Source organism: Vigna unguiculata, chromosome 11, assembly GCF_037176805.1.
Source record: "Vigna unguiculata cultivar grain cowpea cultivar isolate G323 ecotype 2 chromosome 11, ASM3717680v1, whole genome shotgun sequence".
Lineage (NCBI taxonomy): Eukaryota > Viridiplantae > Streptophyta > Magnoliopsida > Fabales > Fabaceae > Vigna > Vigna unguiculata.
Genome location: NC_140802.1, coordinates 9588241 through 9615202, shown reverse-complemented (window position 1 = coordinate 9615202; position 26962 = coordinate 9588241). Strand labels below are relative to the sequence as shown.

Genomic DNA, 26962 nt, shown 5'->3' with positions numbered 1-26962 from the left:
CAAATCAATCGATTTTACTGTTGTGACGAGTAACTTGTAATGAGTGCAAGGTCATTTTTTAATTAATATAATACATGCATATGTTATCATCAAAATAATAAATTCATATTTAAATATATTTTTTTAAATTTTATTATTAGTATTATAATAACAATAATAATAATAATATAATACATTATTATTATTATTATTATTATTATTATTATTATTATTATTATTATTATTATTATTATTATTATTATTATTCCTTTGCAATTGTATTGTTTATAAATCTATTACTTTAACATAAAAATTCAATGTTAAAATAATATTATTAATTTTAATTAATTTGTTATAAAAAAACATCAATAATTATTTATTTGATTCTTTTTCATATAACTCAACTCTTTATTAAAATATTATATTTATAATTATAAAATTATATAAATAAATAACTTATTTAAATTAATAATAATTGTATTAATATTTTAATACAAATTAAAAAATATAAAATAAAAACAAATGTACGGGATCACGTTATACATATGCTTACATTTTACTCTAATAATGACCGTGCAGCATTTTAATATAATATACATGTGTTTATATCTATATGTGTTTCTATTTAAAAATTTAAACATTTATTTCATGTTGTATTTATTTTGTACGAGACCCTATTACACAATATGTCTACATTTTATTCTAATAACGATACGCATTTTAATATAATATACATTGTGTTTTTATTTAAAAAATTTAACATCAATTTCATGTTGTATTTATTTTGTATGGGACCATATTATACAATATGCTTACATCTTACTTAAATAATGACTCATATACATACACATTTCATTATAATATAATATACATGCGTCTTATCTACATGTGTTTTGATATAAAAATTTTAACATCAATTTCATGTTGTATTTATTTAAAAATATAATAAATTATTTTAAATTTTAAGTTTATTTTTTAATATATAATACCTTCAAATATATTTAAACACTAATTCTAGCAATCCATATCCACCGCTTTTTAATAATTTTTTACAGTGATATATATTATTTTATTTAAATGGTCTTCTTAGTAATTTTTATTAATGTGTTACTTTGGTAATTGTTTTTTATGTTTAATTACTTTTTAATAATTTTTATTGCATTTTATAGTGGTAGTTTTGTATTTAATTTTAACTATTTTAATATTTAACTATTGATTCAAAAGTTATTTTTTCATCTTAACATTTTTCAACGAAAAAATCAATAATGTATTTAATTTTATATATAAATATAATTTAATAGCTTTGTATATGTTTGTCGATATCTACGTATGTTTCTATTTGCAAATTTTAACATCAATCTCATGTTGTTTTTATTTTCTACGGGACCATATTTTGATTACGTGCATATTTTCTAAATGATCATATTATTATTTGAATTAGTATTAGTAGTAGTATTAGTAACATTATTATTATTATTGAGATTATTATTATTGGTAGTAGTAATGTTAGTATTATTATTGTTATTAACCTTAACATTGACATTAACGCTATTATTACTATTATTAGGTTTAACATTGATATTAACATTATTATTATTGTTGTTATTACTATTATTATTATTATTATTATTATTATTATTAGTTTAAGTATTTTTATAAGTCGTCATTAGCAGTGGCGGATCTTAACCAAAATTTTTTGGGGAGCCAAAATAATATACTTAACATTTTTGTCACTAATTTAGTGAAAATTAATACATAATTTAGTATAACTATAACTATAAAAGAAATTACACATATCTAAATGATTGTCACTCGTTTTTTCATATTCTTAAGCTTATCAAATAATTGAATCACAATTCAATTTTTCAGACATTTTTTTTTTCTAATGTAAATAACCAAAATATTCATTCTCCATTTTACTAATGTACACATATTGATTCAAAAGTCATCACAAGCTTTCATTTCATCATTGTTATGCTTATATGATGAGCAACCTTATCGTGTTGTTTTCATCTTTTCTTCTTTTTAATCAATTTCAAAAAATGAATTTATTTTTTTGTTTTTTTATCAAGATACCTATCTACCAAACAAGTTTAAGACTAAAAAAATAATTTATCATAATCTAATAAAAAATTGAGAGACATAATTACTAAAAAATATTATGATAATCAAGTCACAATTAAAAACCCTCTATAAAAAATCACATAATACATTACTTGCTCTTTTATATTCATAAAAACTGAATATACAAAAAGGTAATGAGATAAAAAAAACATAGCTAAATATTAAACAAGTATTTCATTACCAAATGAGACAAGAAAACATTACTTTTTTTTTTTCTTTAAGAGTAAAGAGAATATATAAAAAAATAAGGGCAAAAATAATGAGTTTCTGTTTAATTTTATTTTTTCAATAACAAAAAAGATAAGGTAAGGATGATAGATGAGTACAATACCTGAAAAACTCAAAAAATAATGAGAAAAAATAAATAAAATTATTTTAACATTTTTTTTTCTTTATAAAATTTAATTTTATATTGTACTATTTATTAACATTAAATATTATACTTTATAAAAGAAATAAAAAAATATTTAATTTAATTTTCATTAATTTTCGGTATACTACTGTCAAATTTAAAACAATACAAATAATTTAAAAAATTTAAAACTAAACATAATTTAAATTTTTTTTAAATGCATATAATTTTGAAAAAGCTGAAAATGTTGGGGGTGCCGTAACCCCTGCACACCCTGGGATTCCCTCATCACAGGTGGGTTGTTACCAGTGGGTATCGAACCCCCAACCTGACCTTTAACACCCTCCCAACTGGAGAGATGTCACCAGTTGTGCTGCAGCGCAACTGGTAACATCTTCTGGTTCGCCAGGGTGTTAAAGGTCAGGTCTGGGGTTCGACCCCGATTGGCAACAACCTACTTTGCGAAGTGGGGGGACATTGGGGCGAGGGGTTGGGGTGTATCGGGCTGCAGACCTGACATGCTCTCAGTTGGAGGTATCCGTTAAACTTTAATTCACAAAAATACCCATATATATTAGTAAAAAGCATTTTGGCCTAATTTTTTCTCAGGAATCAATCAGAGAAAGTGGGTTTTTTTTATCAAAGTACTAATTAAAGAATTTCCATTGTGTTGAATGTTATTTTATATTTATTTTCATGATTATTTGGACTTGTATGGACTTGAGTTTGTTTGAACTTTATTTAAAATTTATGATAATGATGTATTTTTTTTATTTTATTTGAATTTATGATTAAATATTTATTTTTTAAATAATTTTGTAAATATCCGCGGGTACCCGTGGATACCTGCGGATATGAAAAAAATATATGGGTACCCGCATAACAGATACCTGACGGATATGGGTACGGGTACGGGGTGAATATTTATCCAACGGATAGGGTACGAAGGAGCTACTACCCGTACCCTACCCGCCCCGTTAACATCCCTAGTCGTCACTCTGAATTGAGATGAGAGTTTAACTTTTAACTTAAACTTGTATTTCTTAACGTCTATTTCATGATTTATTTATTCTAACGGGATCATATTACACATATGCCTACATTTTAGTTTAACAACAACCCGTGCATACACATTTAATTTTAATATTATATACATCTATTTATTTTTACATGTATTTTTATTTAAAAATTTTAACAAATATCATGTACTTTTTTACAGGATCATATTACACAATATAATTACATTTTATTTTAACAACGACCTTGCATACACAATTTATTTTAATATAATATATAACTCAAAACTATAATTGTAAATTTTAACCACATGACAATATCGTTTTATTACACATTACCAGTCAACTAGTATCAATTTTATGATTTAAAACAAACAAATTCATATTTGATTACTATTTTTTAATCTTATCATTATTAATTATATTATTATTATTATTATTATAACAATAATTATATTAATTATATAATAATAAAATATAATTATATAAATAAATAATTTATTTAAATATAACAATAATTATTAAAAAAGTTTAATCTAAATAAAAAAAACAACAAAAAAAAAAGACCGGAGCGTATGCACGGGTGTCAGAATAGTTTTAAAATAAATGAAACTCAGCTCAAGATCATCAAGTCTCTCCTCGACTTAAAAAGTGACACTTTTGGCTGCCTTTTATTCTTTGGAATATTACACACGGCGGGTTAGTGCCCTTTCTGAAGTCAACAAGTCCACCCTCCACTTAGAAAATAACAGATTTGGTTGCATTATATTGTTCTGATTATTACAATTGAAAAATATTCATGAACAAAAAAATGAGTGTATCAGCACTTATTATACGTCTAGAAAGAGAATAAAAATAAAAATAGATTTAAAGATACAAAGAAATAAGTGCAGATAAAATTGAGATATATGGGTATCATTAGTCATCACAATTCATTGATTAGTTTAAGTCAAGCCACCAATGCTGTCATGAATACCAACCATTCAACCCGTCATCTACGACAACTTATTAGATTGGGTTTCTCATATAATATGTAGAATTGTGTTAAATAATGCAAATCAATGTTGTGAATTAAAATGGCATTAACTTCCTCTACTCTGGCATCCTTGACATCATTCCTTTGCCTGTGTACGTTTTGTGTTAATGCAGTCATTCACAGAGAAGTTTTGCCAATAGGACAATCAATGGGAACCCCAGACTCGGTTGTTTCTTATAGCGAGAAGTTCGAATTGTGCTTTTTCACCAGAATCAGAGATAACTCAACAAAGTACTACGTTGGTATAAGGTATAAAAGGATTCCAAACGACAAGGACAAGATTGTGTGGGTTGCTAACCGAGACTACGCATTTGAAACACCATCAGCAGTTCTTACCATTCAACCTGATGGAAATTTTGTGATCATGGATGGACAAGTTACATACCGTGTCAACAAGGTTTCAAACAATGTTAGTACCTATGGCATGCTCTTGGATTCAGGAAACTTGCTACTGCTGCAAACCTCAAATAAACAAATTTTGTGGCAGAGTTTTGATTGTCCTACCGACACCCTTTTACCCAGTATGAAACTAGGATATGATGAAAGAAACACTTGGTCATTGCGATCATGGATAAGTGCAGATGACCCTGCCCCTGGAGCTTTTTCCCTCGAGTATGATTCCGGCAGGGTAAACCTAATCATTAACAATGGTTCTAATGTGTCTTGGATTGACGACAGCTACAACGATACTATTTGTCATGTTATTAGACAAAGTTATGTAAAACGGGTAAGTTACAGCGACCACTACTTCAAATGGAATGTAGGACAGTACATCGTCTACTACACTTCCCCAGTTGGTAATGACTCTAGGCTGGTACTAGAAGTGTCTGGGGAGCTCATGGAGGAGTATTGGTCTGACAAGGAACAAGTTTGGGTTTCTATTCAGTCATCGAAGTGTGGTAACAATTATTGTGGAGCCTTTTCCATCTGTAACCCGAAAACTCGTGACCCTTGTGGCTGTCTTTATGGGTTCAGGCCCTCTGATGCTGATTCTTGGTTCAAAGGGAACAAATCCGCTGGCTGCGTAAGGAACACTGACTTATCGTCCTGCAGTAACGGTGTTGAATCCAACGATAAATTCAAGCAACTCTATAATGTTAAATCGCCAACTTTGGACAGTCTCACGAAGTTCAATACAACAAGGGAGTGTGAAAGTTCTTGTTCTAGAAATTGTTCTTGCGTTGCTTTCGCTTACTATTTGAACGGTGATTGCCGGTTGTGGCTTGGTTCCGTATTGAATCTAAAGAACGTCTCAACGTATATGCAGTTGAGAAAAATGGCACATATACATGTAAAAGAACTTCTCGGTAGCCCCTTCTTGCCCATGGCATACCCGGTCTATGGCGCTCACTCTTTCCAATGAAACAATGTCTCCACTGACCCCTCTAGAGATGACGGGTGTACAGTTTAGCTAGGAATTCAGCAGACGAGACCACCTGAACAGGGATGACTGCTCACGAACATCAGATGCAACCCACGCATAACCACCCTTAGCCGGCCAGTTGCTTTCCTCCAGTTCTTCAGGGGGATCTTCTCGGATCTCCCTCACTACTTCCATTGGCACCCCGCTTGTGCCAACTCCAACATTCACACCCTCTCCACGGAGCCGCTCACCTCTACTCCTATCCGACTCAGTACTCTGACTACTACTAGACGTAGATAACGATGAACTATCGCTACTGGACATACCTGTTTGATTTTTTACGGAAAGATGTCGGCGGAATTTGGGAACTAGTCGGACAAGATGTCGCGCACAAGATCTCTGATTTCGAAACTCGCAAATGAACCAAGTAAACCATCAGCTGCATTCAAAGCTGTATTTATAGTCCACGATCCCAAACGACTTAAACTCTTCCCGCCAAAATGGAATCCCAGACCAAGCGACACCATCATTATGAAATGTATGACACATAAAAAACGACGGTGCCAAAAGTTTAACGATGTGACCACCTGACGCCTTTTCACCTACCTTCTGACACTTCATAGCCTTAACACTGTTCATCACACTTAAAGGCTGGGGGACTGGTGTATCACACCTAGCCGGTTTTGCTAGTTCACCAACACATGTTATCCTTGACCGACAACCCATATCGGACAAGGCTGGGGGACTGGTGTACTGTACCTAGCCAAGCCCAATCAAGTAAATAAGTACACACGTTAAAACCACATACCATCCAGCATCCGGACACAACCAGCACTAGCCATCTAGACAGGTAGCCGGCCAAAACCGACTACTTGCCTGGAAGGCTAACCCATTTCAATACACCTCTGGAAACTGCTTTAGGACCAGGCCCACTCATGGCCCAAGCTGGGGCCCAAGCTAGAGCCCAAGTCAAGGCCCAGCCCATGAAATGGTCGAATGTCATTAATGTCTATAAATACACGTGTACCCCATCATTTAAAGGTACGCATTCATTAATTGCTGATTTGACTCTTGAGAGCTTTTACTTACTTGAGCTTCGGAGATTCTTCTGCAGGTAACCCCTCCTGGGTTCAAGCCGGCATGTATCGAATGGGAAGAGGCCAACTAAGGAGATAGCGGACTACATAGTAAGGTGACGCTCGTGCCTAACTTATCTTATTTGTCCCTCTGCAGGAACAATTCCAATTTTTTACCTCAGACTTGCTGCCTCTGAATTGGATATTTCTGGTAACTTCAAGAACCCTCGTTTTCCTTAAAAATTCAAGCCTAGTGTAAAAATAAGAAAGTTGACCGATGAAAGATTCATAAACCCATTCTCTTGAGATATTAGATCAGATTGGTTTCAATTTCAGTTTTTACGTTTCATTGATACTTTGTCTATCCAATAATAATGACTCGAAATATCCATTAATAAATACCTTTGATTTGGTTTCGTAAGAAAAATATAATGGCTACACTTAGTGTGTTTCTTAGAGTTAAGAAGACAGAATCCTACAGCTTAGATAAATGTATCAGTAAATACATGAATTTTCATAGTTGATAAATTTTCTCTGCAGATTCGAACACAACAAGAGCAAAAGAAGGAGGATATACTGTTAGCAAGAATCTACTTCTGATTGTTATACTCATCTCTTCTCTAGCTTTTCTTGTAGTGGGCCTTTTAGTTTACTGGATTAGAAAGAAGAGGAGAAAAGGTAAGAAAGAAACAAGTTTCCAAGTTAATTCAGAGTATTTTAACTTATGAACTAATTTTCCTCAATTTGCAGGGGAAGATTTGCTCCATTTTGATATAAGCATGAGCATGAAAGTTGAAGATTCTGAACTTACTGAATCAGATAGGAGTGCCAAAGTGAAGAAGGAAGTCAAATTGCCTTTATTCAGTTTCGAGAGTGTTGCAGCTGTAACTAATAATTTCTCAGATGCAAATAAACTTGGTGAGGGTGGCTTTGGACCCGTTTACAAGGCATGCTCAAATACTCTTCTTAGTAATTTTTTTAGTGCAAATAATATATCCTCTCAATATAAACAGTTTTCACAATGTCGTTCAATCGCAAGTGATATATATGATGTTGGGTTCTAAATAATAACAAGCAGAACACAATAAAAGATATAAAGAAATCACTTTTTTTCATACTAAAAGTTCATTGAAAATACAGGGTACATTATTCAATGGGGATGAGGTTGCCGTGAAAAGATTATCACGGAGATCTGGTCAAGGATGGGAAGAGTTGAGAAATGAAGCCTTGTTAATTGCAAAACTCCAACACAACAATCTTGTTAGACTTCTTGGTTGCTGCATTGATCGAAATGAAAAGATGCTGATTTATGAATTTATGCCTAATAAAAGCTTGGATCTTTTCCTTTTTGGTTTGTATCCTACAGTCTCTGAACTCTCTTAAATATGATCCCATTTGCTAAACTTAAACTTTGGTTGTGACATCTTTAATGATGCATAGCAGATGCAACGAAGAAACGGATGCTAGATTGGGGAGCAAGAGTCAGAATAATTGATGGGATTGCGCAAGGAATTCTTTATCTTCATCGGTATTCCAGGTTCAGGATCATTCACAGAGATCTAAAAGCTAGCAATATATTGTTGGACAGCAATATGAATCCCAAAATATCAGATTTTGGAATGGAAAAAATATTTGGTGATAATGAGCTTCAAGCAAATACAAATCGAATAGTTGGAACATAGTAAGTCAATTAACTATGACTACTGGTTTTCTTTACATGATCAACCATCTACTAATTAATCTACATTATGATTATGCTCAGTGGTCATATGGCACCTGAATATGCTATAGAAGGACTTTTCTCGGTAAAATCGGACGTGTTTAGTTTTGGAGTCCTTTTGTTAGAGATTGTAAGTGGCAAGAAGAATCTGGCTTTTATCAATCGAGTTCCTTCAATCTTCTTGGATATGTGAGTTTCTAAATTTCATCTATTTGTTCTTGCATGTTCACATTCAAATTGATTTCATGATTTGTGTATGTTTTAAGCCTTTTTACAAAAGGAATGTTATGCAAGGATTCATTAGAGGAGATTACATAACTGTCATTTGAGGTCAATCAAGATATGAAATTTACACCACCTTCAACCTAAAATTTTAAAAATAATAGATTTATGATTATTTTTTATATGGTATCCAATTTTTTTATTTGAACAATGATATTTTAACTACTAAATTTTAACAACTTTTTCTTACAAAATGAGGTGTCATCCTTTAAGTCGTTTTGGAATATTGAGAATGATAAAATGGAAAACTAGTGAATCACTTAAAAAGATGTCACCTAAAGTTGTAAGAGAAAGTTGTCAAAATTTAGTAGTCAAAAAATCATTTTTCTTTTTATTTTTGCCGATATAAAACTTAAACTCATTTGCATTCTCATGGTAAGGATGGGGTGTAAAAAATCATAGTGTCCAATCTTTCTGTCATGCTCCAAACATTCCAATTTTGAGCTTGTTTTGTTTGTTTTGTGCTAAATCTTGAAGGCTTGGGATCTTTGGACGAGAAATTCAGGACCAGATTTAATGGATAGTGCATTAGATGAGAGGGATAGTAGTAGTAATAATATTGGGGCAAGATATGTAAACATAGGACTTCTCTGCGTTCAAGAAAGTCCAGAAAATAGGCCAACCATGTCTAACGTTGTATCAATGATTGGGAATGACATTGTGCACCTTCCTTCTCCTAAACCACCTGCATTTCTAAAGCTCAGAGGTGATAAAAGTTCAACATTGCCCTCCACCTTCATAGAAAGATTTTCAGTCAATCTTATCACAGAAACAATTCTGGAAGCAAGATGAGTAACTATAAAAATCTCCTACTTGGATTAGACAAGAGCTCTTTTCTATTTATAGTTTGCTCTCTCAATATTTATTCATCTTCTATATTTAGCACGGGATCAGGTTAAGAAAAACTAAGTTTGATTCCAACAGTTAAATGATGTTTAAAATACTTATTTCGATGATGGATCTTGCATTTTTTAAAGATTATAAATGATGTAAGACTGCAACATATAAGTAAAATGTTGGAACATGGAAGTAATCTAGCTGATTTTGTAATCTTGCTTTATTGATATATTGTTGTCAATTAAATTTGGGAGAAATGTGTTTTTCACAATTTATGAAAAAGAAATGCATCCAAATCTCTTTAATTCTACCTCTTTCCCTATGGATATCTTAAATTTTAAATTTGTTGTTAATGATCGTTAAACTTTATACTTTCCTAAAATTTAAGTATAATAAAATTTAGGTTAAATTACTCTTTTAGTCATCTTATTTGCTAAGTAGTTTCAAAATGGTCATTCAATTATTCGTTGTCTCAATTTCGTACTCATGTTTTCTAAAGTGACTCAATTTAGTCCTCTCCGTTTATATTGAACAAACACCATTCACACAGTACTGAGGTGACAAAATTGAACTGATACGTGTCAAAGTTTTTAAGAGGGGTGCAATTGACGTGGAATCAGTTGTAAAAAGTTCTTTTTCCGGTGAGTCATGAAACCCTAAATGTTGGATGGGTTCAAAATTGAGAAGGTTTTCTTTCCCCTTTATTTCATTGCTCTTGTGAAATCCTGTAAGCATATTGTCGCGAGTTTGTGGTGTTGTGAGGCATGTCCCAAGTTAAATCCTATTGTTTTTGCACATGTTCAGGCAATGCAAATGGTGGTTTCTCCTCTGTTGGTGGTGGGTGGAAAGAGTTGGTGTAACTCCAATTTTCTAGTGTGGAGAGCTTGCTGTCATGAGAATTGCCAGAACAACTAGGAATGTTAGGAAGAAATTTTGGGGTTGCCCAAATTTCAAGGTTAGATCCATGAGTGTTGTTGGAGATTTTTTTTAAATTAGTGAATGTAGTTATTGTTTATTGGTTTTTGTCTTCATTTGATGAACATAGAGGAAATCAAGAATCTGTTCGGTGTTATCTTCAGGCAGAGGAGGAAGATTTGTAGTTTAGAGAAGTAATAAGTTGAATGAGGAATGGGTAAAGCGTTTAATAGGAGTTATTTATGTTGTTGTTGTACTTAATATAATCTTAGTTTCAATGTTGATGAAAAGTCCTTAAATTGTTGTAAAGGTTGTATTTGGTATGTTGTGCAACGTTCTATTTTGTTTTCATGTGATATATAAAATTACAAAATCATTGTGTTCTGTATTGGTTAACATTGAATACATCCTTTCTATGTATAAAGCACTCCCACTAAGGGTTATGACTCATTTAATTGAATATTTTATGGCAAAAGTTTTATATAGTAAAAGTGGGTTTTCTGTAAAGTGAATTTGTTAATAGATAAGGACAAGGACATATTTGGGCTACACTTTTGTTTTGATAAAAAAAAACAATTGAATTAAAATAAACTTGAAAGCACCCTCCCTTTTCAATATTTATTTGGCATAAAAAGGTTTCTAATTTCGAAGCCTTACAAAAGTAACAAATTTTATGACTCAAATTAAAGTTGAATTAATATGACAGCGGTATCCACTTTGTTGTAATAAGTCCTACATTTCACGTCCCACATAGTTCTTGCTAATTATATGGGACCCTCTTTCTATTTCTCCCATTGCTTTTAAACTAGTAAAACTAAGTACATCAGTATATATGGGTTAATATGCTTACACTACTAAAACATTGAAAGCAAATAATATGTTCCATATATTCTATTCCTGTTTCAAAATAAATTCAATAGGTTTTGTACAAACACATTCTCTCAGTTCAAAGGGTTCACATCAAGTGCAAAATCCAAAACTAAATCCAAAATAACATCAAGTGTAAATCCAAAACTAAATCATAACAGATGGCCAAAGTACTAGCTCAAGTGTAAATGTCCATAAACTAAATACATAAGATGTTGCAACCAAACGCAAAATACATTAATTTTTAGTACTTCCAAAATACATTAATTTTCATGGTTTCCAAACACGCTCCCTCCTATGTTGAAGTTTTTGCCTGATGTTGGGTTTACCACGTGATGAGGGACATTGTGGTGGAATTGCTAGTGCAAGGGGATGTGTTGGAACTTGTGGAATTACTGTTGTAGGGGGATGTGTTGGAACTGGTGGAATTGAGTCTTGGGTACTAATTGTAACGTCCTAGCCGAAAATTACTTATTTAAAATAAAACCACTAAATATAATAATAAAACTTCTTTTATATTCAAGTTTTTTCCCAAAACGCGAGAAAATTTAAACATTTATTTCAACACGCCAAACCAAATAAAACTGTGGCATTCAAATATTACAATTATAAAGTATTTGTAAAGCCAATACAAAATAGTCCATAAAACTTCTAAGAAGAAATCTAGTAAAATTCCCATAACTGTTTCCCCCACTCTGCCTTTAAGCATCCACACGCTCACTTGCATCAACCTCTGCTCCCATGTAACAAGTTACAAGATCATCGCCAAACACACACAAATAGGGTAAGCTCAAGAAAAAAACACAACAAGACATAATTAAAGCATCTAAAAATTATAATCGCTGTTAGCATTTCCCATTCCTCAGTTCCTCAACTTTCACACCTTACATTAGACGCCTCTTGATTCTACACACTTTGGTGAGTACACTGATCGACCTTTGCTGCACGAGTGTCTACTTGCCCCTCCGACTACAAGCCACCATCTAATAGTCCACACGCGAGAATAAATTTCCACGGCCACAATCCGTGACACCAAGTGGAGTTCCCCAAAATGAACTAAGGTCTGTAGTTGTCCCCAAACTACCCAACTCAATCAGGTGCACTAAAGAGGGCAATCATCTGAAATCTTGTCGTACGAGCCATAATCTTGCACACTCCACCGGACTTCCTAAAGCACCAGGCTACAACCTCGAGTGGTCATGTATTACCCCAATACCAGTTACACTCGTAATTGGGCCCTCAGCCAAAACGTTGCATCATGACACTCATCCAAAGTTTTGTAGAACTCCACCTCGCGAGCCAACTCTGCACCCAAAACTGCCTGGCGCGCCTCTCGCGTCGCAGGGCGGAAGTTGGTTTCAGACCGCTTGGCGGGCCTTTCACGCCGCCAGGCGCCAAGCACCTACTAGAGCTCTTACCACGTCGCTTCCGCCTGGCGAAACCCACCCTACCGCCAAGCACCATGCCCGTCCAATGACTACTGCCATTTTTTTTGGTATTTATCGCCTGGCGGCTCGCCCCACGCTGCCAAGCGCTAGACCAGTAGCACAATGCTATTGGTTTTTGGCAATTGGATCAGGTCCTAAGAGACCACAAACACACATTACGCAAACCATAACACCATTATAATTATCCAGTCATAATTTTATGACTGAATCACAAGGCACCGATTCAAATCATGCCACCAACCCAATTATTATCAGGTCTATCAAATTCTCCTTTGCAACATGCCACAAAACTATCAATATTGCCCATACACTTTAAACAACACAACCAAGGAAGTATACAATCTAGCCACCTCAAAACATGAATCTCATTCATCCAAGCATATTTATAAATTAATGGCATACCATCCCCTTAACCAACAATGGTACATTCTACTTCACATTTATCTAATTACCAATTTGCCAACCCATAATGTTTAATCAACAACACGTGGTGTTCTCATTACAGCTTCCCAAATAATTACAGTCCCTATCATGTTCAATATACAACTTTATTTAATTTAATGCATATATCCCAATTATCACATACTCATACACAATTCATTTGATATCCAATGCATGAGTTTCCTTCAACCCCACTACCTCACTAATTCATTGCATACATACCCGTTTACCCAACATAACACCCACTGACGCGCATCTTTTACAAAATTCAAGATAATTTGTTGGACTGAGGTGTCGCCTGACGGCAATCCAGACTCCGCCAAGCGATACTTAGTAATCTGGGTTTTGACAGATATCTATTGCACCCTCAGTGACCCCCTAAACAACCAGTACAATACTCACCTTCACATTGACATAATTTAACACGTACACCTCATACCGGTTCATGTTGTGTTCGTATGAAAAGTCTTTTCTATAAAATCAGCGTATCAATCTTTGATAAAACTCATTCTTATTTACCACCAGCCCCCAACAGGAACCTTAATCCCCAAATTCATTCAAGAGTTCATGCAATTTCCATTGAATAAATAATTACAATTAATGATTCATCATGCCAATCGTATACGTACAATAGAAACCAAATTTAAACACCACCACAACACTGATAAACCAAACCAAACAAGGAAAACTGGCAACTCAATGCACAACCATTCAACAAATTCATGTTTCATGATAATTCACATAATTCTATAATTATGTTATCACTCATCATGATCCAGCATTTTATTAAAATCATTATAAATTTAATAACACATAAATGACATACATAAGACTTGAACCCAAGTCCTCTCACACATCATACATGTCAGAATTTAATGCCATAAAGGCTCTCCCTACCCACATTTATTAAATAATTATTTATTTAATTATTTAAATTCCTTGGGTCTTACACTAATTGGTTCATTTGAAGTTGAAGCTTGTGTACAAATGACGCTTGGGGGCAGATTTTCACCTACATCACAACTTGATGGTTGGGTTGGAGACACAAATTGTTCATGTGGCAGATTTTGCCCTTGATCAAAACTTAGTGGCACATTTTCACCTTGTGGAGCTGTATTAGCTGATGGTAGTGGAGATGGTGGAACATGTGGGCAAGTGCTTCTATTGTGTCCTAGTTGTTTACAAATGGCACATTTCTTCCTTGCCCCTCCTCTTCTAACCTAGGTCTCATCTTTCTTTAACTTAGAAACTTGAAGTCTTCTTTTCTTTTTATGTCTTCCAAGTAATATACACTTTAGTGGAGGCAACACATCAGGGAAGGGAGTAATCTCCCACACATGGTTGCCGTTCACAAGATATATTATTAAGCAATCTATTTCTTCATATTAGGACTTGGTAAACTAATGTGCTATATATAGTTCTGCACTCAGATTCAAGAAGTTCATTACAGCTAAAGAGTGATAGCATGGCATGCCAGTAATACTCCATTTTCTATAGCTGCATTCCATGTTGTCCATATTAACCACAAACTTCTCACCAATAGTAGATACGTGTCTGACCTAAAAAATATTTTTCGCTGACCAACTATTTTCATAAAAAAAAGGCATAAAATCGTAAAGCAATCCAAGATTTAGTATATAAAATATAAAAGAAACACTCAACAATACCTTGGAACCCAATATTTTGTTAACTGCATCTCCTTTTTGAGTCTGTTGCGAATTTTAGAGCATATTGAACATTGAAATAAACTTATCTTTAACCAATTACTTGCTCATCTCTTCATCATGTACAACCTTATGTCTTTGAGCATTATAACTATTGGCTTACTCCTTGCATCCACTAGCATGCTGTTAAAGGCCTTTGACATGTTGTTAACTAGTGTGTCACATTTTATAGTGGTATTGAACCTTGATCTTGACCAATACCTTTTTTCAGTTTGCAACACGTATCAGAATATTGATATAACAAATGAAAATAAACATAAACTTAAGTAACAATCAAATACTTACCTTGGAGGAATATTGATAATGTCCATTTTTACCTTTTCTTGTATGTTTATTGTCATGAATAAATCAACTCTTTCCTAGCTTTTATCTTGTTATTTCCTGAAGTTTAATGTGTTTTGTATTGTTTTGTGTTTTAGTTGTTTTATGCTTGTTTTGCCTCTAATCTCTTTTTTAAGTGTGCTAAATAAGTTAATAGAAAACATTTATGGTGGATGAAAACAAGCAAGAACTCAAGGGAACATGATTGGACAAGAAAATATTGATTTTGAAGCAAATACCTATGTTGGGCGCCACTGGAATCACACCTAGTGCTTCAAATACATAATGTTGTCAAACTGCCCAAGGCTGAGCGGTGGCAAAATGGGGTTGAGCACCATTTAGTTCGCAAAATCTAGCGCTGAGCGCTGTTGAGAAAAGGCTGAGTAGTGGCTCGCTAACATGTCAAAAATGGGTTTTTAATCTGGTTTCTCACGAGGGTTTGGACCATTCCTCATTTTTCATAATAGAGAAACACTTTTGGGTGCTTTGAGAGCCTTTTGGAGGTTGCTAGGGGTAATGGGAAGCTCTCCCACTTCTCCTTGGGTCTTCTCCTCCATTCATGGTGGTTTTTCCCCCTTTTGGAGTTGGAGAGGAAGATAGGTTACGAATTGGAGTTGTTGATGTGAAGAGGAGGAACAATTGAAGCAAGGAGCAGCTGCTAAGAACCTTGGGAGAGGGCTTCCATCTTCTCTTTGGTTTCCATCTCTTCCCTATCTCTCTAAATTGTAAAACCTAGGTTCTCCACCATGGAGAGCTAAACCTATTTGTTGGGATTGGATGTAATGAACTGAATTATTGTGTATTTTGTGATGTTAATCCATATGTTTTTTCCAATTCTATGTTAGCATTTGATTTCCATGCTTAATGCTTGCTTTGGTTTGGCCACCCATGCATGATTTGTGTTTCTTGAGGTGTTGGAAAATGTCTTTTGAACCTAGAACTGAAATTGAATGCCTAATGGAGCTTGTATCTAGGGATAGAACATGATTCATTAGTAATCTTAAGACTCTTGAACTTAATGCATGATTTGACTTGTTGAGGATTCAAGAAATTGGAACTTGATGAGTTATCATAGACTCAAAGTTGCTAGGAATAGGATTTGAGTATTTTTTTTTTATGAGTTGATTTGTGCATGAAATTGGAATTGAGATGTTTGTGAATGCATGAGAATAAAGTGAATGAAATCTAGTCTGCACAATTGTATATAATCTATGTTAAATTTCTATTGCACACCAACTGTTTGATAAAATACCAAAAAGAGTTTCTTTGTGTTTTTGTGAGCTTTGTTATCTATTTGAGTTGTGAATTGTGAGAGTTGTCATGTGTTGCACAAGTCCTTGTGGAGAGAACGATATTTATTACTTGCTATGTGCGACCGGTGCACTTGCCGTTTTTCACCTAACAAATATATATTATATGTTTGAATGCATCCTCATTCACTTCTTTGATCTCTAACATAACCTTTTCCCAAGCTTGTGGATGTGTGCAATAAGCAGCCCTCCACATTAAATGTTTCAGAATCTTCCCTGAAATTTCTTCTTAAAATTCTCATACAAGTGGTTCATACAAAACCTTTGATCAACTCCTGGAATGAGTTCATTTAAAGTTGGTAGGAGACCCTAACAAAAAAAAAATTAAATGTTGGCAGAACTTAACTGAATTACATACAGTTCATATAACTGAATGAAAAATGTTTACCTTTTGCTGGTCTGATACAAAAGTGCATGAGGCACAACATTCAGCCCCACCAAGATCATCAATTAAAAAGTCTAACAACCAAAACCATGTGTCCTTATTTTCAACCTCCATAACTGCATACGCTGGCAACATTTGATCATTGGCATCTCTTGCCACAACTGTCAACAACTCACCACCAAACTTCCCATTTAAAAAACATCCATCTAATCCTATTATAGATCGACATGATACAAAGTTGTCCTTGCTGCTTTTAAACAAACATAAAATCACTGTCAAAATCACTATCTTTATTACTTACCAATTCATCTAATTCTCATTCATTATCAGAGATACCTCTAGCATGTTTCTTTATTTCATTAATTTTCTCATCATGATTAATTTTTTTCCTCGAACTAGTGGAAGTCCAACATGATCCACCAACACCTGGGTCATAATCTATATCCACATTAATTAAACAATTATTATCTTTATCTATGTAATCAATGGAGCAACCATCCTCAACCTCACCTCTTCCACATTTTGGTCTTCACCCCCTCGTTATATGTCTTAGACTGGACCCGATCATTAACCTCACGACTCTTAGGCTAGACATATTCTTCAGCCTCACCTTGAACATGGACCTCTCCCTCAACCTCACCACTTTCTACACCATCACACTGCACCTCAACCTTTACCTCACCAAATTCAGCTTAGAGTTTTTCTTCAACAACTTCAGCCTTAGTGGAATTCTCCACACCATTTATACTTCAACATTATCCTCAATGGGACAATATTCCAGCATATGTACCAGCTCTACTTCACAAATTGAGTAAATCATAAATATATGGCCTTCACCATGTTGCTTCGCAATGTTGACCATATGGAGTGCACCAACGTCATCACAAAAATGTTGCAACCTTTCCTCTAACACTGCACAACCTCTAATAGAATAGCACAGGTCTTTCACATCAATATAACCCATTTCTCTCAGTATAGATAACACCTCAAAGTAAGATCATCTATATTAGTCACACGACAAAATGCTTGTTTGGCCATTAAAATATTTAACTCCACCCTCATTTCTAAAGTGCTCCCATGGTGTATAACCACTTTAAACTTCTCATCGTCCATCAAAAATTGTGACTATAGATATAAACCTATGAAATGTCCAGATACCCACAACGACATACTTTTATTACAAAGGACCGACACACCAGCAGAAAACACTAAACCCCATTTCGAAGGGGGGCCACAAATTACACACACTACTTTGGAAATGGTGGGACAACATAACTTTGCCACAAGTAAACACAGTAAACCCCCGCAATTACATAGTCCAACCAAACCCCCCCAAAATCAACTTCAACGCAAAATCAAAAAAACCTTAAAACCTACTTCGTAATAATTGGAAGCAAAACTCACCTAGATTGTTGAACGCCTTCGATCACAATGACGACAATAACTCCAATGTAGTGCCTAGTGACCCCAATCATAGTCGCAATCCTTGAAATTGATTGTTAGGTGATCCCAATTCGACGATGAAGAACCCAATTCCCTTCTTGGCTAGTGATCTTAAACATAAGCACATGGTTACGAGCCACGTAATTAAAACTGATACACAATTAAAGAGCAATGTCATTGTTCCGTTTTGAATTTTAACGTTGTTAACTTTGAGGACTAAATTGAGTCACTTTAGAAAACATGAGGACCAAATTCAGACAACAAATAATTGGAGGACCATTTTGAAACTACTAAACAAATAAGAGGACTAAAAGAGTAATTTAACCTAAAATTTGATTAAAAAAATAAGATAGCTACAATTATTTTAAATTAACGAACAATCTGATGAGACGAAGTATGAGAAAAGTGTGAAAATAAATGGCCAATCTCATCCGCTATTTATAGTAATTGGGGCCCAACTCTTGTTTGATCTCAATCATGTAATCTCATCGCATCCAAGCATCAAACAATCCACAGTGCATGACATTTCAAATTCCTTTACAAGCGTGGAAGTCAAAACGTCTTTGTGCCAACTTTTCAAATACTCAATTCGAGTAGTAACACCCTAGATGAGCACCCCAAGCTGTCATAAAACCCCTTTCATTTTAGCATAAAACCTCGCTTAGGGCCTGGGGGCTTGTGTAATGTATGGGTTGGTCGGTCATAATAAGGCCAACCGACAAAGTAAATGAGAGTTGTGCAACGTACTCTCTCGTCGTTGCCACTAGTTGGACTGCCCACATGATTCCACCTTATTCGTTTATACGATTTATGTGACGTATCGAGTCGAGCGATGCACCACATATCATGTGAATCCCTCTCACTTGCTGCCAATTAGACTAAGCACAAGATTTCACCTTACTCCTTTATGAATCTTATGAGTTGGGCAGAATGGCTAACTGAGTGACACAACAAAGAATTAGTTAGTAGTTTAATTAACATAAATAGGTCAATAATCAAGATTAAGTGATGATTGGGCCATGATTAAGCCGACCCTAATCACGGGGTCATGACAAAACCTATAAATAGAACTCAAAGGTATGGTTATTGGAACTTTTGTGTTGCATTAATTACAACATTTATTACTTTAACCAAACAACCCTACATTGACTTTAGCATCAGAGCACCTTTGATCGGTACATCCCAATCGATTGATAAACAGGAACGCCGAACAAAGAGCTGGACAAGAGACTTGAAGAGCTTGAAAGTTGTTTAAGTAGAAGTCTGACCCCTAAACCCGATATAGAAAAAATATACGTGCCCACATAAAAAGTCTTTTACTTTACTACAAAGTTATCACTATTCTCACTTTCTATCCCAACTTTATGTATAATAGACATAGAAAGTTTGTTACTTATTACGAAATTGTCATTGCATCAACTTTCTCTACTAGTTCTAGTGATAATCACCACAGAAAATCTTATCATATTTACAATTTTGTCACAACATCACTTACTATGTTAGATGTCGGCATAATAAGTCGTCATAAAAAGCTATTTTTGCATTAGTAAGAAAAATAATAAAAATAATAGGTTTATTAGATATATGATTTGATAAGAAAAAAAAATAAAAAGGAAAAATCTATATAAGATAAGTGTAGGCAATTGACGAGTTAGTTGCTGGTGTTGAAATCAAGCCACCATTGCTGTTTCTAAAGTTAACAGGTCCACCCTCAAATTAAAAAGATAAAAAGAAAGATAAAAGGGAAAATTAAGTGTGTAATATAGTTCAGAGAAAAATTAAGATGTATGTGTAATATAGTTCATTTAGGGTTAATTGTTATTTTTGAGGTCAAGCCACGGATGCTGTCCCAAATACCAACTCAGCTCATCACCATCAACAAGTACGTCCGAGTTAGAAAGTGACACTTTTGGCTGCCTTTTATTGTTTGGAATATTACAGTTCACGGGCTAGTGGCTTTTTCTGAAGTCAACAAGTACTCCATTTAGAAAGTGACACCATTTTTATATTGTTTTGTTTGGAATATTATAATTGAAAAAAAAAATTACAAACCCCAAAAAAAGTCTATGAACACTTAATATATACACCCAGAAAAGAATAAAAATAATATGTTTATAGAATATATAATATAATTAGAAAAATGTAAAAGAAAATAATTATATAATAGGTGTAGAAAAAATTAAGATGTATATATATCATTATTCATTACAATTGACGAGTTAGTTGTTGGTGTTGAGGTCAAAGCCACCAATGCTAACAAGTCCAACCTCCACTCAAAAAGGGACACACTTTGGTTGTTGTTTGGAATATTATAATTGAAAAATGATTTGTAGACCCAAAGAAAAGTCTATCATACTTCATAACTACTTAGAGGGAGAATAAAATTGATGCGTGATATACATGTGATGTGTGATATACATGTGATGTGATAAGAGAAGAAAGAAAAAATTAAAAAGTCAAGCCACCGATCCCGCCTGAATACCAACCATTTCAACTCCTCATCTACGACAGCTCATTAGATTGGGTTTCTCAGACAATATGTAGAATTGTGTTAACAAACCAACTTTGTGAATTAAAATGACATTAACTTCTACTCTGACATATTTGACTTTATTCCTTTGCCTGTGTATGTTTTGTGTTAATGCAGTCACCTACAAAGAAATTTTGCAAACAGGACAGCCACTGGGAACCTCAGACTCGGTTGTTTCTGATAGCGGAAAGTTCGAATTGTGCTTTTTCACCAGAGTCCGAGATAACTCAACAAAGTACTATGTTGGTATACGGTATAAAAGGGTTCCAAACGACAAGAACAAGATTGTGTGGGTTGCTAACCGAGACTACGCACTTGAAACATCCTCAGCAGTTCTTACCATTCATACTGATGGAAATTTTGTGATCAAGGATGGACCACTTACATACCGTGTCAGCAATCTTTCAAACAATTTCAAGACTTATGGCATGCTCTTGGATTCAGGAAACTTGCTACTGCTGCAAACCACAAATCAAGAGATTTTGTGGCAGAGTTTTGATTATCTAACGGACACCCTTTTGCCCAGAATGAAACTAGGACATGATGAAGGAAAAACTTGGTCACTGCGATCATGGACAAGTGCAGATGACCCTGCCCCTGGAGATTTTTCCCTCCAGTATGATTCCGGCAGGTTCAACCTAATCATCAACAATGGTTCTACTGTGTCCTGGATTGACGACAGGTACAACGATACAATTGGAAATGTTTTTGGACACAGTGGTGTGGATCAGTTCGACTACTACTACACTTTGCCAGTTGGTAATGACTCAAGGCTGGTACTAGAAGTGTCTGGGGAGGTCAACCAGGAGTATTGGTCTGATAGAGAACAAGTTTGGGTTTCTATTCTGTCATCCAAGTGTGGTAACAATTCGTGTGGAGCCTTTTCCATCTGTAACCCGAAAGCTCGTGACCCTTGTGATTGTCCTTATGGTTTCAGGCCCTCTGATGCTGATTCTTGGAGCAAAGGGAACAAATCCGCTGGCTGCACAAGGAACAAAGACTTATCGTCCTGCGCTAACGGTGTTGAATCCAACGATAAATTCAAGCAACTCTATAATGTTAAATCGCCAACTTTGGACAGTCTCACGAAGTTCAATACAACAAGGGAGTGTGAAAGTTCTTGTTCTAGAAATTGTTCTTGCGTTGCTTTCGCTTACTATTTGAACGGTGATTGCCAGTTGTGGCTTGGTTCCGTCTTGAATCTAAAGAACGTCTCAACAGATGTGGACAATTCTGATGATAGCAATACAATTTTTTACCTAAGACTTGCTGCATCAGAATTGGATATTCCTGGTAAGTTCAAGAACCCTCGTTTTCCAAGTGGTCTCAATTTTTAAATGTGGATCGGACTTATTTTTCAATAGTATTGTGTCTATCGTATAATAATAACTCGAAATGTCCATTAATAAATACCTTTGATTTGGTTTTGTCAAAAAATATAATGGCTACACTTTGTGTGCTTCTCAGAGTTAAGACGACAGAATCCTAAGTTGTTTTCCACTCAACTGCTACTTCTCTCTATTCTAGCAAGAGTCACTTCACTACACAGCTTAGATAAATTTATCAGTCAGTACATGAATTTTCATAGTTGATAAATTTTCTCCGCAGATTCGAACACAACAAGCGCAAAAGAAGGAGGATATACTGTTAGCAAGAATCTACTTCTGATTGTTATACTCATCTCTTTTCTAGCTTTTCTTGTAGTGGGCCTTTTAGTTTACTGGATTAGAAAGAAGAGGAGAAAAGGTAAGAAAGAAACAAGTTTCCAAGTTAATTCAGAGTATTTTAACTTATGAACTAATTTTCTTCAATTTGCAGGGGAAGATTTGCTCCATTTTGATATAAGCATGAGCATGAAAGTTGAAGATTCTGAACTTACTGAATCAGATAGGAGTGCCAAAGTGAAGAAGGAAGTCAAATTGCCTTTATTCAGTTTCGAGAGTGTTGCAGCTGCAACTAATAATTTCTCAGATGCAAATAAACTTGGTGAGGGTGGCTTTGGACCCGTTTACAAGGCATGCTCAAAAACTCTTCTTAACAATTTTTTTAGTGCAAATAATCTATCCTCTCAATATAAACAGTTTTCACGATGTCGTTCAATCGCAAGTGATATATATGATGTTGGGTTCTAAATAATAAAAAGCAGAACACAAAAAAAAATTTAAAGAAACCACTTTTTTTCATGCTAAATATTCATTGAGACCACGTATCTTTGTAGTTACTACGCCATATATGTGATTTTTACAAAAGATAAGAAAATACAGGGTACATTATTCAATGGGGATGAGGTTGCCGTGAAAAGATTATCACGGAGATCTGGTCAAGGATGGGAAGAGTTGAGAAATGAAGCCTTGTTAATTGCAAAACTCCAACACAACAATCTTGTTAGACTTCTTGGTTGCTGCATTGATCGAAATGAAAAGATGCTGATTTATGAATTTATGCCTAATAAAAGCTTGGATCTTTTCCTTTTTGGTTTGTATCCTACAGTCTCTGAACTCTCTTAAATATGATCCCATTTGCTAAACTTAAACTTTGGTTGTGACATCTTTAATGATGCATAGCAGATGCAACGAAGAAACGGATGCTAGATTGGGGAGCAAGAGTCAGAATAATCGATGGGATTGCGCAAGGAATTCTTTATCTTCATCAGTATTCCAGGTTCAGGATCATTCACAGAGATCTAAAAGCTAGCAACATATTGTTGGACAGCAATATGAATCCCAAAATATCAGATTTTGGAATGGCAAAAATATTTGGTGATAATGAGCTTCAAGCAAATACAAACCGAATAGTTGGAACATAGTAAGTCAATTAACTACAACTACGGGTTTTCTTTACATGATCAACCGTCTACTAATTAATCTACATTATGATTATGCTCAGTGGTTACATGGCTCCTGAATATGCTATAGAAGGACTCTTCTCAGTAAAATCGGACGTGTTTAGTTTTGGAGTCCTTCTGTTGGAGATTGTAAGTGGCAAGAAGAACACCGGCTTTTATCAAACGAGTTCCTTCAATCTTCTTGGATATGTGAGTTTCTAGATTACATCAATTTGTTCTTCAGTAACATGTTCACATTAAAATTGATTTCATGATTTTTGGATGTTTTGATCCCTTTCACAAGAAGGTATGTCATAGGATGATGGGTTTTCTTCTTCTTTTTTTCGAACATGGAGATGGAGTGTACAAAATCATAGTGCCATACCATAATATGCTCCAAACATTCTAACTTTGAGCTTGTTTTGTGCTAAATCTTGAAGGCTTGGGATCTTTGGACCAGAAATTCAGGAGTGGATCTGATGGATAGTGCATTAGATGAGAGTGATACTTTATGTAATGTGTCAAGATATGTGAACATAGGACTTCTTTGCGTTCAAGAAAGTCCAGACGATAGACCAACCATGTCTGATGTTGTATCGATGATTGGGAATGACACTGTGTCCCTTCCTTCTCCTAAACCACCTGCATTTCTAAAGCTTAGAGGTGATGATGGTTCAACATTGCCCTCCACCTCCACAGAAAGATTTTCAGTCAATGTTATCACAGATACAATTCTCGAAGCAAGATGAGTCACTATGAAACTCCTCCTCCTAGTTCTTAGATTAGACAACAACTTTTCTCTGTTTAAAGTTTTCACGATTATAAGAAAAACTGATTCTGATTCCAACAGTTAAATGATGTTTAAAATAGTTATTTGGATGATGAATCTTATATTTTTTTAAGATTATAAATGATGCAAGGCTGCTATATTAGATAATCTTTTAATCTTATTAGATAACCTTTAGATTATATTTTAACTTACGAAATTATTTAAAATATTTTATATTGATGAATTAAATTTAAAATAGTTGTTATTTTAATCGATTGGAATATCTAAGATTTAGGTCGTTAATATGACATATTAAATTAAATTAAATTGGATTAAAATTTAGTTTAATTTATTAATATTTGATTTGTGAGTAATTATATAACAATTCATTGTCAATCGATGAAACACTAAGTTACGTTGTTGCATATTCTTTTGGTGTGCCTAATTGACATGTCACATATAAGTAAAATGTTGGAACATGGAAGTAATCCAGCGGATTTTGTAATCTTGCTTTATTGTTATATTGTTGCTCAATTAAATTTCGGAGAAATGTGTTTTTCACAATTTACGGAAAAAGAAATGCATCCAAGTCTCTTTAATTCTATCTCTTTCCGTAATAATGGATATCTTAAATTTTAAATTTGTTGTAAATGATTGTTATACTTTATACCTTTCCAAATACTAAAGCATAATGAAAATTTAATTAAAAGAATCAGATAGCTACGATTTTATTGTTTTCATTTTTTTTTATTAAATACACTTATTATATTTTAATACATGAAAAATAATTTCTAACGAAAGAATATATATGAAAAATATTAATGAATTATTACAGTTAACACAAATCACTTAAACATAATTTCATATCTAGATTTTATATTTGTTAAAATGAGTAGGATGAATTAAAATAAAGTTAAATTTCAAACTTTGTGTATTTATCATTAATAATGTTTAAAAAAATTAAAGTTTAAACTATCTATTTATATGAAAATAGCGAGAGTAATTTAGAAAAAGGTAAAATTTAAAATATGTATGCTTTTATATTTATAAATTTGAAGTATCTCTTTTAAGAAGAAATATTCATTTTACTTAAATTTGTTTTTTATTTAATTAATCATTTAACGGATATAATTACCTAATTTTTTATTCTAGTTTCTACATATAAAAGTTCGTCAAGTCAAGAAGAAACGTGGTGAACGACGCAAACATAATCATTTATCATACGTAATAAATAGTCAAGAATATGAGTATTAAATTCTTAGAGATTTGTTGATGGAAGTCTCACCCGAGACTCCAAATTTAGAACACAATGGAATAAAAGGAACTTAACTTTTCAAGAGTTTCACATTGAGAAACTTGGAGACTCACTTTTAATTAAGGAAAGATCCATGATGAGTGACTATGAAGAATAAGAATTTTTGTTCCAACAGACATTATCCATTCAAGTTCATATTCAAATTACAAAAGCTGAAAGGGTGGCTTCTTCACACAGATTTTGAGTTTTTGATGAGTTGATGGTTGAGGTTAAAAACAAGTTGTCTACAAGTGAATCTGACAGAGACATAGAATTTTCAATAATGAGAGAAATTTAATAAAATAACAAAATGTTGCATTTTTGGATGGAAAAGATAGACTTTCGAACTCTTCAAATATGAATTGAAATTTATTTTCAATAATGAATGAGAAATTTAATAAAATAATAAAATGTTGCATTTTTTTATGGAGAAGATAGACTTTCGAACTCTTCAAATATGAATTGAAATTTTATTCTTCATACTTAGATTTTATCTTCTTGTTATTATTTTATTATTTACATTGAATTTTAATTATGTAACAATATTATCAATTTTTTTATAATGATTGTATTATTTTGAAAAATATCATGCAATTATATATATATATATATATATATATATATATATATATATATATATATATATATATATATATATATCATCAATTTATATTATTTCGAAAATTAGAAAACATCAATGATCGATTGAGTTATGGATTCAATATTTTAAAATCTATACTATCTGTGTAGTCACTTTTTCGACCACAGATTTTGTTCAAAACTTCGTTCATGGATTTTAGTCGATTTTAGATTTAGTTATTGATTTCGGTCATTGATTTCAATCATATATATATATATATATATATATATATATATATATATATATATATATATATATATATATAT

The 26962-nt window shown here is 33.5% G+C and overlaps 1 protein-coding gene and 1 pseudogene across 3 annotated transcripts; both read left to right on the top strand.

The window, feature by feature from the left end:
• The first annotated feature begins 4473 nt into the window (after window positions 1-4473).
• On the top strand, window positions 4474-9749 carry LOC146880972 (G-type lectin S-receptor-like serine/threonine-protein kinase At4g03230; annotated as a pseudogene). Its single transcript, XR_014986413.1, has 9 exons — window positions 4474-5764; window positions 6965-6984; window positions 7104-7157; window positions 7487-7624; window positions 7697-7893; window positions 8087-8297; window positions 8390-8627; window positions 8709-8855; window positions 9426-9749. The product of XR_014986413.1 is annotated as a G-type lectin S-receptor-like serine/threonine-protein kinase At4g03230 (transcript).
• An 11322-nt stretch (window positions 9750-21071) lies between these two features.
• LOC114170500 (G-type lectin S-receptor-like serine/threonine-protein kinase At4g03230) lies at window positions 21072-24834 on the top strand. 2 transcript variants are annotated; one of them, XM_085668678.1, is made up of 8 exons: window positions 21072-21179; window positions 21287-22462; window positions 22778-22915; window positions 22988-23184; window positions 23434-23644; window positions 23737-23974; window positions 24056-24203; window positions 24434-24834. In XM_085668678.1, exons 2-8 carry the CDS (start codon window positions 21598-21600, stop codon window positions 24740-24742), a joined length of 2106 nt encoding a protein of 701 aa, XP_085524804.1. In that variant the 5' UTR covers window positions 21072-21179; window positions 21287-21597; the 3' UTR covers window positions 24743-24834. The 2 variants fall into 2 exon arrangements, with proteins under 2 accessions (XP_085524804.1, XP_085524803.1); XM_085668677.1 differs by lacking the exon at window positions 21072-21179 and having other exon boundaries at window positions 21213-22462.
• The last annotated feature ends 2128 nt before the right edge of the window (window positions 24835-26962 follow it).

Excerpts from the sequence above, each read along its gene's own strand:
- LOC114170500 (XM_085668677.1), top strand. The coding sequence starts at position 21,217 with ATGACATTAACTTCTACTCTGACATATTTGACTTTATTCCTTTGCCTG. Across the intron at positions 22,463-22,777 it reads ATCAGAATTGGATATTCCTG|ATTCGAACACAACAAGCGCA; the intron begins GTAAGTTCAAGA and ends TTTTCTCCGCAG. Across the intron at positions 22,916-22,987 it reads TAGAAAGAAGAGGAGAAAAG|GGGAAGATTTGCTCCATTTT; the intron begins GTAAGAAAGAAA and ends TTCAATTTGCAG.